Source organism: Mchenga conophoros, linkage group LG6, assembly GCF_057382185.1.
Source record: "Mchenga conophoros isolate Kocher_MC1m ecotype Shallow Benthic linkage group LG6, M_conophoros_male_GT1.1, whole genome shotgun sequence".
Lineage (NCBI taxonomy): Eukaryota > Metazoa > Chordata > Actinopteri > Cichliformes > Cichlidae > Mchenga > Mchenga conophoros.
In genome coordinates, this window is record NC_140531.1 from 24,137,692 (window position 1) to 24,155,262 (window position 17,571).

At 41.6% G+C, this 17,571-nt stretch overlaps 1 protein-coding gene across 1 annotated transcript in view; it reads right to left on the reverse strand.

The window, feature by feature from the left end:
- Positions 1 to 265: 265 nt before the first annotated feature.
- tbc1d1 (TBC1 (tre-2/USP6, BUB2, cdc16) domain family, member 1) overlaps positions 266 to 17,571 on the reverse strand; it is a 53,935-nt gene continuing 36,629 nt past the window's right edge. Inside the window, exons 16-23 of the mRNA XM_085276941.1 lie at positions 15,008 to 15,169; positions 14,132 to 14,290; positions 11,692 to 11,792; positions 11,366 to 11,509; positions 9,150 to 9,309; positions 7,972 to 8,141; positions 1,731 to 1,907; positions 266 to 1,633 (exon numbers count right to left, since the gene is read on the reverse strand). Coding sequence (XP_085133067.1) covers positions 1,430 to 1,633; positions 1,731 to 1,907; positions 7,972 to 8,141; positions 9,150 to 9,309; positions 11,366 to 11,509; positions 11,692 to 11,792; positions 14,132 to 14,290; positions 15,008 to 15,169 — 1,277 coding nt within the window. The 3' untranslated portion in view covers positions 266 to 1,429. The remainder of the gene's footprint in view (positions 1,634 to 1,730; positions 1,908 to 7,971; positions 8,142 to 9,149; positions 9,310 to 11,365; positions 11,510 to 11,691; positions 11,793 to 14,131; positions 14,291 to 15,007; positions 15,170 to 17,571) is intronic.

The following is a 17,571-nucleotide window of genomic DNA, read 5'->3' on the forward strand; positions in this document are numbered from 1 at the left end:
ACTATATGCAAACTAACAGGGTCACAACTTGCCCGAACACGCCGCTTCTCCAACCTCAGGAGGAGTTCCTGTTAACAAATACGTGTCTGTGTTTTAAGTACGGTGTACAGCGCACGTCTATATACTGGAAACCTTATATTGGTATTCAAAAATGACTGACATGTTTAGACAGGAGGTGGAAGAATCTATACATCCGACACATGTTGGTCTGGAGTGCAACACACTCACTCACACACACACGCACAAAGAAAGCTGGCTTCAGACGTGCTGGAAGAATATGAAATGTATTTTAAAGTACAGAGTAGCAATAATCATAGTAAAACAGAACATGTGCAAAGAGAGTCAGGGGTAAAAGAAAAATATCTTTACAGTGTAAACCGACAGGTTTGTTGCAATCAGTGAGAACATTGACACGCAGTGACATTCAAACACTCACGTACAGGCACACCAAGCTGCAGCTCGGGCTGAAGAATTCAGTGTGTTGCATACAGTAAATGATTTACGGGTGGCAGATTGTCTCAACAGCAGAAGTTTTCCTCTTTAAAGTTAGCGTCTTTTGCCGTAATTTTGAGTAGCTCCTCAGTAAATGTGTGGACTTCCCCTCGCTGGAGCGGCACGGCTAAGATATCAGATTTTTCCCATCAATGCAGATGAATTGACATGTGTTTAAAGGTGAAACAACAGGATGTGAAATGAACTGGATTTATTGTGTTGCTTTTCCTGGAAGCTGCTGTAACTTAAATGAAGTTCAAGTTCAAATTGCGCAGGGCCAGGAAAGCCTAGGAAGAATCAAAAATAGTTCACCCCTGATCTCAGAATATGAGCACCATCATCATCATTTAGCCGATGTTATATTTAACCTTTGCATTACAAACCCCCCCCAAAACATTTTGCTGCCGTTTATTTCTTCACCCATCCCTTCATCTCACCTCCTTACAATCTCATTTTCTTTGGGAGGAACTTGTGTTTCTTAATTAATGTGATATTTGTAACAGTGCTCTGAATACTGCAGAGTGGAGTCTTTGTTCTACAAGCTTGCTGTACATTTTTTGCTGCATCCAAAAACACAAACAAACTCCATTTATCACACACACACACACACACACACAAACACACACACACAGGTGCAAAAGTATTTTAACAGCCGAGGCCCGGCGGTACAGTCAGCGCCATCTTTGGGGATTATTTATGTTTATTTATTAGAGCACAGGAAGAGAGTACTATCCTTCAACCTCAATCCCATTTCTGCCACTATTTCATCTGTCCTCTTATCATCATCATCATCATTATTATTAAAACATTCCAGAGGCGGCAGGATCGAGGCAGAGACTCATTAATCAACCCTCGCCAGCAGGTGAAGCAGCGAGTCCACAGTCCTGCTATCGTGCTGCTCTCTGCCCTCCAGCTTTGATGCTGCTGTGACTGTCTGTCAGACGGACAGTGAAGGCAGCGCCTGTCCGTCGGGGTTGGCGTTTATCCCGAGGTTGGAGAGGAGGCCCTGGAGGTGTGTGATGGTGTTCAGCAGCTGCTTCTTCTCCTCCTCCAGTGCAGAAACCTGCTCCTTCAGCTGCCCCTCTGCCTGGGCCAAAGCCTCCACTCGACTCTCCAGGTTGCACACTCGAGCGTGGGACACCTGGGTGAGAACAGCGAGGGAGCGGTGACCTAATGGAACAAAGAACGGGCAAAGGCAGCTTTTCTTCTTTTGTGCAAGCGTGCGTGTGTGTGTGTACCTGGAGCTCCTCGAGCAGGTCGAGGTTCTGCTGTCGCAGGCTCTGATTGGTCCTCTCCAGCTGCGCAGCTCGCTGGTGCTGGTTGAGGGTCGGGGGCGTGTCCAGCAGCTCATCCTGCAACACGTGGTACTCCACCTCATAGGCTTGGAGCTGCTTGGACACATCCATCTCACAAACCTGAAGCAGAGGCATTTAATAACTCTCAGCTGGGTGAACATTTGAACTGCTTGCAAACAGGAGAATCGTGTTTCCATCGTGTCATACCATTATAAAAGAATGTATGTGAGGAGGATATAAAAGGAATATGACCAGGTTAAAAGTGGGTTTAATTGTTATTTTTACTGATTTGATTGATCTAAAACTCTTGCTTTGGCTTTGTAACTATTTAACTGAGTAATAATGGAAACTCAAAGTACTCCACAAGTTTAGCACTGCTGTTTATAACTCGGCTCTCATTATTGCAGCTCGGTCGTTATTCCTAATTGTTCTCACCAAAGACAACATTTGGAGGCAGTAAACAAAAGCAGCCGCACAATCACACAATTCAACAAGACTTCAAACACATTCGGTTTAGAGCTGCTCATTAACTGAGATTTCTCATATATATCTATATATTTAAATTAAAAAAATAGTCTTTTGCTCACGTGTATTCCCTTTATTTCACTGAGGGCACTTTGTGTTTCTCAGCAAAATTACGTTATCATTACTCACAGCAATGGTGGTCAAAACTAGGAACAAAGCCTCGTGTGAAACTGGGGATGTTTACTCTACAATGTCAACACATTACACACACTGAGCAGGCTGCTGTTGTCCAGACCAAAGAATTTTTCACATTTCGGCATTACAAAACAATGAACTGACCTGGAGTCTCCACACATCCAGTATGTTCACTCCCACTTTTCTTTTTTTTTTTCTCAGATGAAACTGTGAGTCATAACACATGTAACATATACATAATCCGATATGAAAAAGTGGCACTGGAGGGAAAGTACCGGCAAGTAAGCAGTTTGCCATCTCATAGAAATTATAAGATAAGCGCGTACCTTCTAAAGTATAGCTTACCATGAGTTATTAGCTCTGTGTCATCTGTGATAGCTAGGGATGGGTACCGGTATCGGTTCTGACATAAACGGTAGTAACCAGACCGAAAAGCAGCGCACATTTCGGTGCTTTATTTCGGTGCTTTTTTTTTCCTAAGCTGTGATACACTTTAGATTCTAGCCAATCATTTTACGTTTCCGAGGATAGTAGGCGGGCCCAGGTACGTACGTTCTTTTAGAGCAGAGCTACAGATTAAAAATGTCCAAGGCGAAGCGGTCAAAAGTCTGGCTGTACTTCACAGCAAAAGATGCAAACTCAGCAGCAACAAGTGCTTTAAGCTGATACTGTGATACTGTCAAAGGAGGTAACACCTCAAATCCGATGAAACACCTGGCGACGTAGCGTTTTTTTTAAAAGCTGAGAAATGCGCCGTATTTGATAGCTTGCTGCAAGAGCTCACACCGAGCGCATCTACTGTGCGTGGGTTGCCTGTTATCGGACCCGGAGTTAGCAACATCCCCCAAAAACCCGAAGAATAGAGTCCTGGCCCCTAGCCCTGTCAGTGTAGCAGAAATGATGAGGATGATGATGCAGCAGCAGCCGTTCTTCTCTGCGTGAGTAGCTTAATGTTGTTCGTGTGTAATTTACGTTGAGTAGGCTAACCACGTTATTACATTAATGCATGTAAGGTGAACTAGCAAACATCATCATAGCTACATGCAGCTGTCCTCTTGTTTGATGGCAGATACTCCCTTCACCCTGGCCAAAAAGGCTAAAATGACCAAAGAAAAAGTGGAAAACAGCTAAACATGAGAGGTTTTTGGACAAAGTTTGTGTTTTTTCCATTGTTTAAGCACTGCTTCCAGCCAAGAGTGATACCATATATGCCCTCTAGCTGCAGAAAAGGCTAACATTGTTATCTTTTTACAAAAAAAAACAGCTGAACATGAGAGGTTTTTGGACCAATTTTGTGTTCTCCATTCTTTAAGCACCGGTTTGAGCACCGTTTGAGCACCGGCACCATTTCAAAAGTACCGGTTTGGCACCGGTATCGGATAAAACCTAAACGATACCCATCCCTAGTGATAGCTGACAGCCACATTACCGCGCACCTTAATGGTTAACATTTTCTCATGGCAACCATAAATTACACTAAAAAGTGAAACCTGACCAAGACTATGAGATTTTACCCACTCGAGTCGATCAGCGTGAGAGGCCCATCTTACTGACGTGGTATTTTTCCAAATGGTGACGCATGAGGTAAAATTTACATAACTTCACACACACACACTCCACCCATCAGCTGCTCTCATCACTGTTGTAAAGGCAGGGTGTGGCTGGCCCTGATAGCCTCTGTCACTCAAGCAGGATATCATTCTCCTTTGTCTCATTGTGAAGCCATTAAACTGTCTCCTTTAACTGCTGCGAGTTGTAAAACCAGATCTCAAAATGAAACATCTGTTCCGTGAACTTAGTAAAAATGTTTTAATAGTTTCGTGAGCTCATTTAGAGCAACAACAGACAAGAAAAGAACGTCCAGTTTTACAACAGCTAATCTGATGAGCTCGGTGCTGGTTATCGTGTGAACGATGTCTGGTATGAGCGTGAGTAAAGGCACAAAGTCGCCAAAATAAACTGCAGGAGGACCACCAGGAAATTTTTTATAACAAACCTCACAGCTGAACATGGAGGACATTTCAAAGACAAACAAAGGCAAACTGGCTAAAGCTAAAGCTATCCAGAGCTCAGAGCCAGCCACAAGCCAGCAGCCTCGGTATGAGCAACGGATCAAAGATGTTACGAGGAGAATTATGGAGATAAATGAAAACGTTTTTTTATTACATAAATCTTCTCCACCTCCTCAATCCAAAGTTTTATCTGTTAAAACTTTGGATTGAAGACGAGCTGATTTTTGCCATATGTCAAATATAGATCTTAGAAAGAAAACTGAAAGCTGCAAAAATCTGTAGCATTAGGTCCCACAGGAAGTAACAGGCGTTCCTCTGTTTTCACATACGAAGTTCAGATCATTTTAAATAGAATGTTTGTGTTATAAAGGCATCAAATTGTGCAAAAGATCAGTATTTTTGTCACACCGGCTGTTGTAGAATCAGCGTTTCTGCATTTTCAACTAGAGCATGGCGATATGACCAAAAATATTTATCACGATATACATTTGAAAATTTGTGATAACAATATAACTAACGATATAATTGACACTAGACAAAATACTTTACAACTCCTCAACTTTATTAGTGCAAAAAAACAAAAAACAAAAAAACAACCATGAATGTATTTTCACTTAAACAAGCAGCTGTTTTTTTATGTGCATTAAAGTTATATAAAAATTTAACAGTGCAAATGCAAAATCCTTGCTGACAGTTTAACCTAAAGGCATTTCCAGTGGAAATTGGCCAACATATCCTCAGCATAACCATGTATCCACAAAACTTAAAAAGAGGTTATACACATAATAGGGTAATATTATGTTGAAGCGCAGTACGTATCACTCCGCGAGGCTCCTTCCTACGATAGCCGTAATGCTCCGACAATCCATCAAGAGGTGCGGGTTCGTAGCTTAGCAAAGTCGTACTGAAACATTTGACCGATTTTCGAGCGCCATGTACGACATAAAATTGTTTCCAGGTCAGTAAACACAACCAGAATTCATACATAAGGCACACGGGATTATAAGGGGCACTGTCGATTTTCAGAAAAATCTAAGGATTGATTTTCCAAAAAACACGGTAATAACGACGGCCCGCTAGCATGCACTACCAAAAATAGTGCTTTGTTGTGTATCTGATGGACGAAAGCTAAACCAGTTCCACACCACTGAAGTTGCAGCAATTTTACAAACCAATTCTGGTTCATCCGTTTCATTTAACGATCAACTTTCGCTCTTCTCATTCTGCGTCGCCGCCATGTGCGTATGTAAACAAAGGCACTGCGCATGCGCCAGTATTACCGTGAACGGTATGATATAGCCCAGCCCTATTTTCAACCATAGAAAAGACCAAATATCAAGAGTCTGATAGAAAACACTGGGGAAAAAAAAAGAAGTTACTTTTTACCGCTGACTAACATTTATCTAGAATAGTTATGCATCACTCGCTCTTTAAAATGAAAGTACACACGTACATTGTGAACAGATATTTCTTTAGGAATTCATAGAGAAAGTCTTTCTCACTGTCCTACATCCAACTAGTTGTTAGTTTTGTTTCAAACATGAAAATTAAAAATCACGCCAGACCAATTGTTCAGCAATGACTCAATTATCTCAATAGGCAAGGTTATTATCGTTAATGAAAACTAACGAAATAACGAAAACTAGAAGTGAAAAAACATTTTCGTTAACGGAAACAAAAATAAAAACAAAAAAAGGAAAACTAACTAAAACTGTAATGAGTGTTCACAAAACTAACTAAAATTACCTGAATTTATAGCAAAAATGTGTTTAGTTTTCATTGATGTGTGCGTGTCATACAATAGTCAAGGGTGAAAATAAGTTTAGTTTCCAGATTTTTCTCTTGCTGTCTCATTATGCCAGCAGGTGGCAGTACGTTAGTCGAGTCGTCTGTGTTGCTGCTCCGTCCACGCGCAGAATCATGTCAGGAAAAGTCGGGAGAAAGCGCCAGAGTCAAATTTGGGATTACTTTGAACATGACTGTGTTTTGGATGAAGCAAGTGTCTTGTAGTGGAAAGAGACAAATTATGAGGGGCATTTCTAAAGGGAAAAAAATCCCACAAACCTTAAAGTGCACTTGAAAAGCTCACACAAGAAGGCTAACCTAGCTTACCTTGAGAAGGTAAGGGAGCACACTCAACCCTCATCCCCAGAAACAGAAGCTAACCCCAGGCAAGGCAGCGTGATGCATCCCGAGACAACAGGACGGAGATATCTACATAACTGTGTGAGTCAATTGCCTTCAAAAAGTTTATCAATTCATATGAACCAAAATTATGAACACCCGGTGCTGCAAGAGTTAATAGTCTTATTGGGGCCAAGATATACATTTTATAGTTGCCTGGTATCAATGGTTGTTCATCTGCCTTTATTTATTTATTTATTTATTTAAAGAACCCATAGCTGGGAATGTGAGTTGTCTGTCTCTGCATGTTAGCCCTGCGACAGGCAGGCGACCTGTCCAGGGTGCAGGGTATGGTAGCTGGAATAGCAACATACCCAAGGATAAGCAGAAGAGCATGACTGATATGATGAAACTGGGATTTTGTTACACTTAATTATTGCAAACACAACTAAAACTATAACTGAAACTAATCAAAACTAAACTGAAACTAAGGATTTTCAAATAAAATAAAAACTAAACTAAACTAGCAAACAATTGGTAAAAACTAATTAAAACTGATATAAAATTGAAAATCTGAAGTCAAAACTAAATAAAAATAAAAACTAATAAAATCGCAAAACTATTAAAACCCTGTCAATAGGACGATGGCTCACAACCTTTCTATAGCTCCCAAAACTCAATACATAAGATCACACTGATAAAAAAAAAATTTAAAAAAAAAAAAATAGATTTCTGTACTCCAGTGTTAAAATTAGGGCTGCTCAATTAATCGAATTTTAATCACGATTACGATCTGGGCTTTCAACGATCATTAAAAATGACTGAGCCGATTATTAGCCCCTCCCTCGTGCTTTACTCTCGCGCTGCTCCGTGTGGCAAATCGAGCGCACCTCTCTGCATTTCGAACACGTGTCACAACAATTAAGAGGACCCGAGGGAAGCTCGGAAAGCTAAGCAGAAGTTATTTGGAGAGGAGAGTGACTGCCGTTGGTTGAAAAGAGAGGTAAAGAAAACTTCAGTGGTGTGGAAACATTATGGGTTCGCGGAGTCAGACGTGGATCAAGTAGACACAGTGTGTAAACTTTGCTACAGTGTCGTAGCTGCACCACAGAGCAACACTGCGAAGTTCACTAAACATAGATGTTTACATTTTTCATTTATTTTTTATATTGCAAACATTTGCACTGTTATCAGTATTTGCACACTATTTTATATTATTTTTTAAAGTCATTATTCAATACATTGTTATTGTTAAATAAATATCGTCAAATAATCGAGATCTCAATTTCAGTGAAAATAATCGCGATTATCATTTTTGCCATAATCGAGCAGCCCTAGTTAAAATGAGTAGTTACACATTACTAAACAACTTTGTCTCCTTGTCTAACCTGGTTGATGGTTTTCTCCATCTGTACAAGGCCCAGGTTGGGTAGCATGGTCTTGATGAAATCCACAATAGACTCCAAGCTGTCGTGCTGCAGGATCAGAGGCTTGTGGCTCCCCAGCAGGCTTAAGGCCACCTTGAAGATGACCTCTGACCCCTGCAGAAACACCATATCTGACAGAGGACAAAAAGGAAGGATAAGTTACAGAGGCAAGCGGGGAAAAAACCCAGAAAACACAGGGAAAGGAGGCTAAAAAAGGCTCTAGCGTGACGGCACTCTTAAATTACATATTGTAAAAATCAATACTGACATGTGCTGACAGCAGAGCTTACCCTGTTTAATGGCAACTTAAAGGCTCATTAATGGGAAGAATGATTTGACGTCAGCAGAAAACGTTTAAGCAAACATAAATGTAGGCCATTGTGAATCTGCAGAGCCAGAGAGCATTTGTGTGTGTATACTGTGAATACATCAGGGTGTGGTAAGGGTTAGGCAGGATTGCATGAGATCATACAGAAGATTAAGGAATGGCAGCAGAGGTGTGGGCCCCACAGATGATATCAAAGACCTGACAGTGCAAATGTGATGGCCGCTAAGCGCAACACACGCACGCTCGTGCACGTCAACACACACACAAATGAAGTGTTATGCTCAGATGAGCACAAGGAGCCAGTGAGTCTGGTTCAATGACTGAGTACTATGTAAGAAATTAGGCGTGAAAACAAAAGTGCGGAAGGAATGAGGTAGAGAGAAAGGCAACTCCAGAAAACATATACCCTCTGTGGGCGTGATGGCATTTACACAAATGAGGAAAAGGTCACTTAACAGATAAACAGTAACTGTAACTGAGTCTCAGTGTGCACATGACTCAACTGAATCCTTTACTTTGCCTGAAGTCCCTCCCCAACTCCTTCACCAAACTTTCAGGATTATAGTACTACTTATCTTCAATCAGTTACTAAAATTTCATTTAGCTCTGACAATTTCCTTTCAGCATTTTGGGTTCAAGATCTAATTAGATGAGATACCTAGGGAGTAGAGATAACTAAACATCACTGTAAACGCCCCGTCATCCTTTTTCCTGTCATGCGTCAATACTGCTGTGCTTCTATCAGGAAGAAGAAACAAGGCGGCGACCCACCAAATCCACTGTGCAGAAATAGAAAGCCTTCAAAGCTTACCAAAAACTCTGGCCACAAACCCGAGGGGAAAGTGTGAGGCGAAGACCGTGAGGAACCAGGGGGTGGCATATAAGCTGGGCCCGATCTCCTGCTGCTCCAAGTGGCTGTAAAGATCCCTGTGATAGTCATGAAGCAGCCGCGACAGCTGGTACATCTGGATCTGAGAGGAGCAACAGCACTTCGTCGTAAAGGTGTAACATGACTTTGTATGAGGGGCTTTTATTATTTCACACATGCTTTAAAAACTGGATCTGTTATACATGAACATTTGTAGGATTTTAATAGAGAGTATTCAGGAAGACAAACGTCTTGGTAAAAAATGGAAAGATTTTTTTCCCCTTAAGTTTACGACGCAAACACAAGTTTAAGAATGGACCAATAACACGACACCTTATTATGAGGTCACCTCCTTGGAGGGTAAAACGAGGGCTTCCTGTGTGGTATGACAATTATTTTTTAAGCAATTTTTCACTTATCATTAATGAGCCACTCCGTTCATTCACCATAGCAAAGTATAGAGTATTGCACTAAATGTGAATACTTTCCTAACTCCCTCATACAAAGTGCTGCGGTGAGGTCATATCAATTTGTCTTTCTACAGAGCAACTCCAACGTTATCCGTGGTAGATCACATCCACACCAAGTTTACCGAAGGTGCCTCATTTAAAGTGGTATAAGAAATAAGTTTTGATTAGATTAATGTTAAACTGAAATGCTGACAACAGTGACTCTTAAACTAGTCAGGGTACACTATGGAAAATGGCCTTTTTACCAGTGCTGGATTATGCAGATGTCATTTAAGTGTATGCTGCTGCCTCACTGTGTATTATCGTCACTTAACACTCAAAGAGAACAACACAGTTTATTTTTAAAACCATCTTTAATTAAATTTCACGTTATTTATGATCGGGGTTAGCCATATGAGTGTTTGTACACAAGGATGGGAAAAACTTTTAAGCACCTCACAGAACTTTCAGGTTAGGCCTCAGCCATAAAGGCCAGTTGTTGACTGCTTGGCAACCACTATTCCTGGATGAAAATGAGGATGCAACCAGTTACATGAGGTTCCTTGCAAATACTATGAAATCAGTCACACAGACCTAGAACATAGTGATCCTGTGGCCACCACAGACCACAAGGGAAAAATGTGTCTACCTCAACCAGCTGGTGAGTAGCTGCTGGTTGCCGCTGAGTGAAATTGGTCACAAAGAGCCACATGGTGCTGCCGTAAAAGCTTGTAATCACTTTGATTAACAGCAGATTTGGCACAGTTTGTGTGGAAGAACCAGACTCGCCAGGAATTCTTTCAGCTGCTCCCCTCTTGGGGTCACCACAGCAGACAACCTGCCTCATCCCGTCATCATATTTGCTTTGACAATATAGAATTTCTCGTTTTGACCTCAAAAACCACAAAATGATTGATGAGTTATTATCTGGTTTTGTTCACTTTCATTCTAGCAGCAAAGTAAAATGAGGGATTGTTCACAAAAGGTGTGTATAACGTTCACAAAGTGGAAAGCCGTCAAGGACCTTTTGAATTTATTGATTAAGGATCACGAGCACCAAGATCGTAACAGCACTTCGTTCATATTCATAGTTTGAAGCTTGAGAAAAAGCAACAGTCCTGTGCAATATTATTGTGGAGTATGCCGCATGTTGGACTGGTGTTGGACTCCCTGGATTAGCTCACAAGCTTTTTATTGTTACGTGACCTGCGCTTGAATTCAGGAACAAAACACATGATGTTTAGCATGATAACAAGGTTGTTTAGCATTTAACCATAGTATGTAGCTCTTTTGGTTCTAGTTCTATCAAAAGATGAAATTCAATCCCACACTGGAATTCAAAACCAATGACGTAGTTATCTGTAACACGAGCACTATTTACCAACTGTGTGGCGAGTACTAATGCAACTAAATTCCAATGCCAAGCACTAAGACCATGTCTCAACCTCACCAACGCTCTAGAGGCCATTAATTCACTGTTTTTGTTTGAAAACGAAAACGTAAGCAGACGTGTCATCTAAAAACAAAAAAAGGGGAATAAGAAGCATCAAATTCCAGAAAATGTGAGTTAGTGACATTACTCAACTACATAACCACTGGAACTGGAGGGCTTTGCTCATGTGATTCAAGTATTTAAGAAAGGGAAACATAATGTAGATTAAGTTGTTTGGGGACACTGACAAGAGAATATTGTGTGGGTGAACACTGTACCTGCAGGATAATCATGTCAGGCCTGTACTGTTTGCGGAGCCCAGCATCGTACATTAGAAATTTGAGCATGTCGAAGGCGTCTTCTTCCCCCATGTGTAAAAGCAGCACTCCAGCGATGAAGGACAGGCCCTGGCAGTATCCCACCTACAAAAACGACAACCACAAACTTGATGCCGACAACACAGGGGAGGGAAACTCTCTCAAGTCTAAAAGACAGGTAACAGCTGGCTTTTTTTTCTTCCTTTTTTCCACTGAATATCAAAAGAAACATGCAGAATGAAAGAGGAGAAAGGCAGAAATAAAGCAAAAACAGAATTCAATGATACCTCAGGGTCAAGCAGTGAGTAGGCTTTCAGGATATTATAGAGAGACAGCTGTCCTGCCCCCAGCTGGGCTTGGAAATATGGATGTGTGGGAAAAGTACGACCTGGAAGAGAAGAGCGGAGCGGCATATTATCTCTCAGCAACGTCCGTAGTTTGCATTAAATATTATTTCAAACTAATGCACCAGATACGCAGTCGAAAACAACACTGACACAGCTTTAGAAGTGTAACATTTTCTTCTCATGGTTTATTTTAATTCGCTCTATTCTATTCAGCAGCATCTGGGTGTGTCCATGTTTTTGAACAAAGCATATACACTGCTGATCTTCGCTGTGGATGCAGAACTTCTCACTTTGCTGTTGACGTTAAAAAGGAGCTCGGTGCAGCTGCATGCACGTACTCTTTTGGAGCAAACACGCTTACAAACAGGTTCTTGAGAAGCGCACAGATGATCCCCGTGCTTCAGAGGCTTAACGTGTATTAGTGGATTGGACGTGTATGTTTCAAAAATGACAATAAGGAATGCGCTCCATTTAAAAACAAAACAAAAAAGCACTCTAAGGAAGGACAGACTAGTAATTGGCAGGTGTGTGTCAGGGGACTGAGGACTTGATTTACAGTTAGTGATGTGAGGTTTTAGAGAACCGAATGAAAACCGTGTGAGTGTATATTAAAGGAATGTGCGTGGGGGATTTAAGCTGGTGAACATAATGTCATGACTCCCTCCCCTGCCTGGAGGAAAGTGTGTCTATTCTGCTACATAAAAGGTGTGGGAATGCAATGTGTTACGCACCTACATTCTAACCAAAAAAATAAATAAATTCCTCTTTTGCTTGTTTATGTGAAGGAAATAGCCTTGAGCTGCCATAAATCTTCTACCTGCATTCTTATTTTTGTAGCTTCAGTGTGACAAACACTGTGTTTATCACACTGCATATAACACCTTTATATTAGACCATGTATGCAAACCACCAGTTTGTATGTGCACGCCGTTACAGCTGTCCCTGCCCTATTAGATGTAGAGTAAATAACATGAAAAACACAGGGTCAAAAGCAAAAACTGAGGGAGGGGAAGCACTACAGGGACAGATCTGTGGGTGGATGTGTCTATGTATATATATATGTGGGTGTTATATGGGTGGGGTGTAGGTAGTGAGTGTATGTGGGTTTTTGGGTGGGAGGTGTTGGGAGCATTTAAGGGAGAAAGTGTTAAAATGAGGTTTGACAAATACAAAAGAATATATGCAGTTTATGTGGCGTTTGCTATGTACGTTTGACTTCTTGGTATCACGCAGAAGGAAATTTACATTTTTCACAGTACTTGTCAAAGAATGACCATAAACCAGTGGGAACAATGAGGTGTTTGGCTACGTGAATTTATAAACATCACACACGTCACACAAAGAGACTGACAAATTGATTATTTAAAAGCAACAGTTCTACTAAAATCTTATGTTTCTTTTCCTTTATGCACTGTAGCTACAAAGTAGTGATTATGCTTGGTATGCATGCTGACTGAAGCGCCAAACAAAAGGATTAGAGAGGCTCCCGTGCTCACAATCAGCTGTTGCACCTATATTAAAGGTTATAGATGTACAGGGTATGACGACAAAGAATCAAACACTTTACTTTCTAAGTAAATATGGCTCTTAAACCATTAAAGGCATTCTCCTTATAGCCGTTCAGCTTGCTCCTGTTATGTTTGGCTCACTCTTCGAAAGTCTCATTCTGAACACCTGAAGGGGAAAATCTGTGATACACACTTTTGACAGTTTTGCTGCACGTTCAACCTGAGACGCCTCTGGGTCATTCCAGTAGAACTCGACACTGACTGTCTAAACACAAAAACACAAACAATGCTCCTGATTGGGCTTCAATGTTAAAGGATCAGTCCAAGGTCATGAGGAAACTGCCAATGTGAATCTGCAAGTGGTCTAAGTGTGACTGTCAGGGAGTCATCCAAACGTTGCAAAACAGCATAAATAAGAACAGAAAAAAAGGCAATGAATCAAGTTTAGCTCACGAGTTTTTTGTTTTTAAATTACAGGTTCTTCAACAGGCAGCCTGCAGGCCAACGATCACCAGTGGTAATCAGGGGTTCAAATGGGATTAATAATGCGTTGGCAGTGTTTGTGGCATACATAGCATTTAGAGAAAATATATTATTTAAAGAAACAACCAACTTACATTTGGCTGTAAAAGAAAGTGTGTAGGCATTTTATGCATACAACGACTGCAATTAGACTAAAGTTATTAGACTTAACTGATGACATAAAATGTGTTTATTTATTTACTGTTTTGAATTAGACTGCGATTCGTAAAATATACACATTGTTAAAAATCACTTTTGTGACATTGACGACATGGGAAAGCGAATGTACCAGGCACATTTAGATAACCCACACGCAGTTTAACCCTCCATGTTAACCGTGGATGCATTACCCAGGTCGATGAGGATGGCATGTTGCTGTGAGGTGAGTTGTTTCAGCAGCTCTTTGTATGGAGTGTGATTAGAAGGGGGCCGGGAAGGGACTGTCTGTGTTAGCCGGTACTGTTCGGCGAGAAACTTCCAGATCTCTCCTCTGTGTTGCCTTGGGACACCTGCCAGACAACGATAAAGGAAGGAGAGGGTGATGAGGACAAACGTGGGACAGAACGCTACCATGTTGAGTGAAACGCGTCCGCCATGTCCAAAGGGATTTCTACCCTTCTTGAGTTATTAACTATTTGTACATGCCTGTAGAACTTAGTAACAGAAGTTGTCTCCATCATAATTTTAATCTACTAATATCCCGAGCATCGTTCAATCACCGCTTGCCCGCTTCTTGCATGTAAAATTTACTCTCAGCTTCCTCTCAGATGGATTATCCAGCTTGTATCCCTAATTCACCAGGTTCTCAGACTGCTATTTGTTATATGGTGACCTTTCTGTGTGTAAATACGTGTGTTGGACTCGTTGTTCGAGGCCGTGTGCACAGTAGATAACCTTCCTGTCCACGCTGCAGAACATGCTGATACTAGAAAATGGACAGAACAAAAAGGCCTGATGATTAGAGACACGCACCAGAGATAAAAATGTCAAAGGGAATAGACACCGAGTTCACTGTGCCCAAAAACAGTGAGTAGAATGCCTCATGGAATTCAGTCACCTTGCTTTTGCCACATTTTAAAAAACAGTTATGAAGATAAGTTACAGTTTTTGGAGCTTTGTGCGTTAAGGTTTGGTCAATATTTGAAAATCTCTGCTGATTTTAAGAAGAATAAACATTTACAGGAGGAACTGATATAGAGCATGTGTTTGTGGAGCCAAGTATGTACCTTGTGCAACTGCAGTATGTATGGTCTCGGCGTCAAATTTGACCTTTGCCCTCCCGGGAGTTCCTAGCATTTTCTCCCACACCAGCGTGACCTCCTTCAGACACGGAGTGATTTCTTCATAGTCCAACTTCAGGCGCTTGTTCTGCAGATCGTTCTCTGATGCTACAAACACAAACACACAAACAACACATGTGAGAAAAAGCAACAACACTGTGCGTTTGCTGGTGGAGCTGAGGTGTTAGGACTCGGTTTCTGAGAACTACTTGAGCCCATCATCTCATCATTATGTGCGCTGCTCAAAACTCTCGGAATTATGCGCTATCGATTTCAGTTTGGTTTTGCGTATTCAAATGAGCCTCACATAGCACCCGTGCACTTTGATAAATTACTAATCCTGACTTTCGTTCGCTCTTTGTTGTGGCAAAGTGATGAGCAGAAACATGCAGCTGCACTGCATTAATACACTTCTCAGCAAAGGTCAGAAGATACAGGTGATAGTGAGTGAAAAGAAAAGAAAATCACTAAACAGCGGTGACAACTTGCTTGATGACTCTTCAGGTTCTTTAAGGAAAGTGTCCCCTTTACATGGCATCCAGAGTGCAATTTACTCTACTGTGCTTAACCATGCTGATTATAGAAACTTTACTGTCACTAGATCTGCTTCTATGGGTGTTTTCTTTGCAACCCCTTCAAAGGAACATAAGACCACAGCTGTCTGTCCGACCCTCTGCAACATCCTGTAGCTGGAATTCTCAATAGATCCCTTCAGTTAGTACAGAAAGTGTTGCTCTAAGCTATGAAAGACACAGCTCTTGTTTACGACCCACAGTCAAAAAAATACCCCGAGGATGCCTTAATTTTCACATGGAGACACACACGTTCTAATTAGCAATAACTGGAGACGTACATAATTGCAACATCCCCTTTATTTATGAAACTTTTTTGTTTGTCTTTTTTGGTTCGATGTAAAGGAAAACCTCCCACTGGACTTTCAGGTTAGTACAGTTTACAAACCAAACAGAAAAACACAAACTGAATTCCGTTGCAACATGTTGACACCAGTGATCAAAGAAGGTGAGGGCACACCCAGCACCCCTCATCTGTTCCTCTCTCTATGACAACACCCTTCCTCTCTCCCTCCCCAAATCTCTTAGCCCAAAACCCATGTCTTCTCTCTTTTTTCTTCTCAGTCAATCCCATGTCTGTATAGTCCCACCACCACCCCCTCCCTCTTCCCCTGTGGACGCCCCCACCCTTTCCGTTCAAATGTGGTGTCCACCCAGTGACCAGCTGCAGCTTGGCTGCGCTCGGGAGAGTGATATCATCATTACAGGAGGACAGAGACAGGAGGCCACCCATCGCAGCCGGCACTGCAAAGGACTCTAGGAAAATAAGGTGTAAGAGGAAAAAAGGCTGAATGAATATTAAAAAAAACATAGAAAGAAAAAGACTAGCAGCACAATTTTATTAAACAAACTAAGAAATGTAATTTTAGGGCTGCTTTGAACTCACAAAATAAACGGTCTAAGGAAAAAAACTGAAAAAAAGCTGTATGAATACCTTTTATGGGACATAAATCAGAAATGTAGAGGAATGACCTGGAAGGCATAATCTAGATTAATGGGAAAAAACTTGGACGGAGCAGATAGCTGACACACCCATAGTAAGAATAGATGCTGAGGCTGTGGCCATGCCATCTGTCTTATCATCTGTTCAGAGCAAGCAGTGTCTCGTCACTCAGGAGTGGCACACTGGCAGGAGCCCAGCTAGCGCTCCTTCTCTTTCCTCTGTCTAGCCTTCTCCTTGTCTCCTACTTTCTTTTCTTTCTCTTTCACTGCTGCCGGAAAACTCCACCCTTGATAAAACACAACAGGATAGGATAACCCACCCTGGAGCTGACAAAGATACGCACACATGGATGGACGTGCACGCGCGTGTTTTCATAGTTGACCCACAAACCAGGCGGCAGCGAGAGAGATAAACTCATAGAATGGAGGATACGGAGTCGGGCTCCACCCTGACAAATAACGGACAGAAAGGTGGAGTGCACGCTGTGGGAGACTAAAACACAATAAATCTACAGAGCGCCAAGAAAGCCGCCACACGCTGGCAATGTTTGGATTGGTGTGTGTTTGTGTAGTGCGATCAGAGTGTCTGCGTGAGGCAGAATTGTGAGGCTGTGGTCCCAACTGTATTTTCTTTTTCTTACATCAATATTGACCTTCATTCGTTAATCTAGCACCATGTGCTTGTCAATTTATGGTTCATAAATAGAGGCAGAGGTATGACACATGGCTAGATGGGTGTAGATATGAGCCAACTGGGTCAGGAAAAAGGTGGTGCACTTGGCACACCCATAGATGTGCCTACCAGGAAGCACTTTTGGGCACGCGCGCGCACACACATGCAATAACTTGTTATATAACTTGATCATTTGTGGTTTGTGATTTTAAATAAAGAAAAGTATGTGTATACTCAATTTGCAAAGCTTTAAGAGCATGCATTTGGAAAGGCGTGTTGCCAGTGTCTTAAACAAAGACTCGTCCTACTTTTTAGCTTCCAGA